The sequence below is a fragment of the Dermacentor silvarum genome, chromosome 8, assembly GCF_013339745.2.
Source record: "Dermacentor silvarum isolate Dsil-2018 chromosome 8, BIME_Dsil_1.4, whole genome shotgun sequence".
NCBI classification, from domain to species: Eukaryota; Metazoa; Arthropoda; class Arachnida; order Ixodida; family Ixodidae; genus Dermacentor; species Dermacentor silvarum.
The window spans coordinates 35,465,821-35,466,466 of NC_051161.1; the positions used below are offsets into that span (position 1 = coordinate 35,465,821).

The 646-nt window shown below is 52.5% G+C and overlaps 1 protein-coding gene across 1 annotated transcript in view; it reads left to right on the plus strand.

Annotated features, from left to right (window-relative positions):
• The first annotated feature begins 279 nt into the window (after positions 1-279).
• LOC125947520 (zinc finger CCCH domain-containing protein 4-like) overlaps positions 280-646 on the plus strand; it is a 36,680-nt gene continuing 36,313 nt past the window's right edge. The window contains exon 1 of the mRNA XM_049672412.1: positions 280-412. Coding sequence (XP_049528369.1) covers positions 280-412 — 133 coding nt within the window. The remainder of the gene's footprint in view (positions 413-646) is intronic.

Consider the following 646-nt stretch of genomic DNA (forward strand, 5'->3'; position numbering starts at 1 on the left):
CATAAACTGCACAGTGCTGGCCTGTAGCCTTTTGATGAGTATATATGCCATTATTTACGAGCGTAAGTCATTCGTGACAAAAATAAACGGAAACATCGAAGGAAAGCTACCACTCCGCAATGGAAGCGCAAGGCAAGCTCACAGTCCAGACCGAACAGGCAACACTGACACATACTCTCCACGCCAGACCGTCGGGAGCGCCCTCGTGAAAACGTCTATAGATGTCCACTAATTTTCTAGCTCCAACGGCGGAGCTAAGGCGAAACCTTTATAGCCGCCATGGACCGAAAAGAAAGAATTCCCCCGAACATCCGCGAATCCCTGTGCAAGCACCAACCCCACCCAACATGCACCCCACGTACCACAAGGAAAGAAGACAAGCCCGAGTGGATACCCTGCGGCGAAGACACAGGCAAGATACGGACGCCAGATACAACGACGCATTTAAATACCCGCAAAGAAACGCTTACGCCCTGAGCGTCGTAAATTCCCAGGGTAGAGAGCTAGCGTCTCCCACAGTTCACGCACAAAACCCCCAAGACTGCAGAAGAGGTGGCGATCGCCCTAGAAACTACCACGTGCCTGGACGCAGCTATCGTCTCTTCGGATTCTCAAGCAGCTGAGAAACAACGGGTCGCGCGTCGAC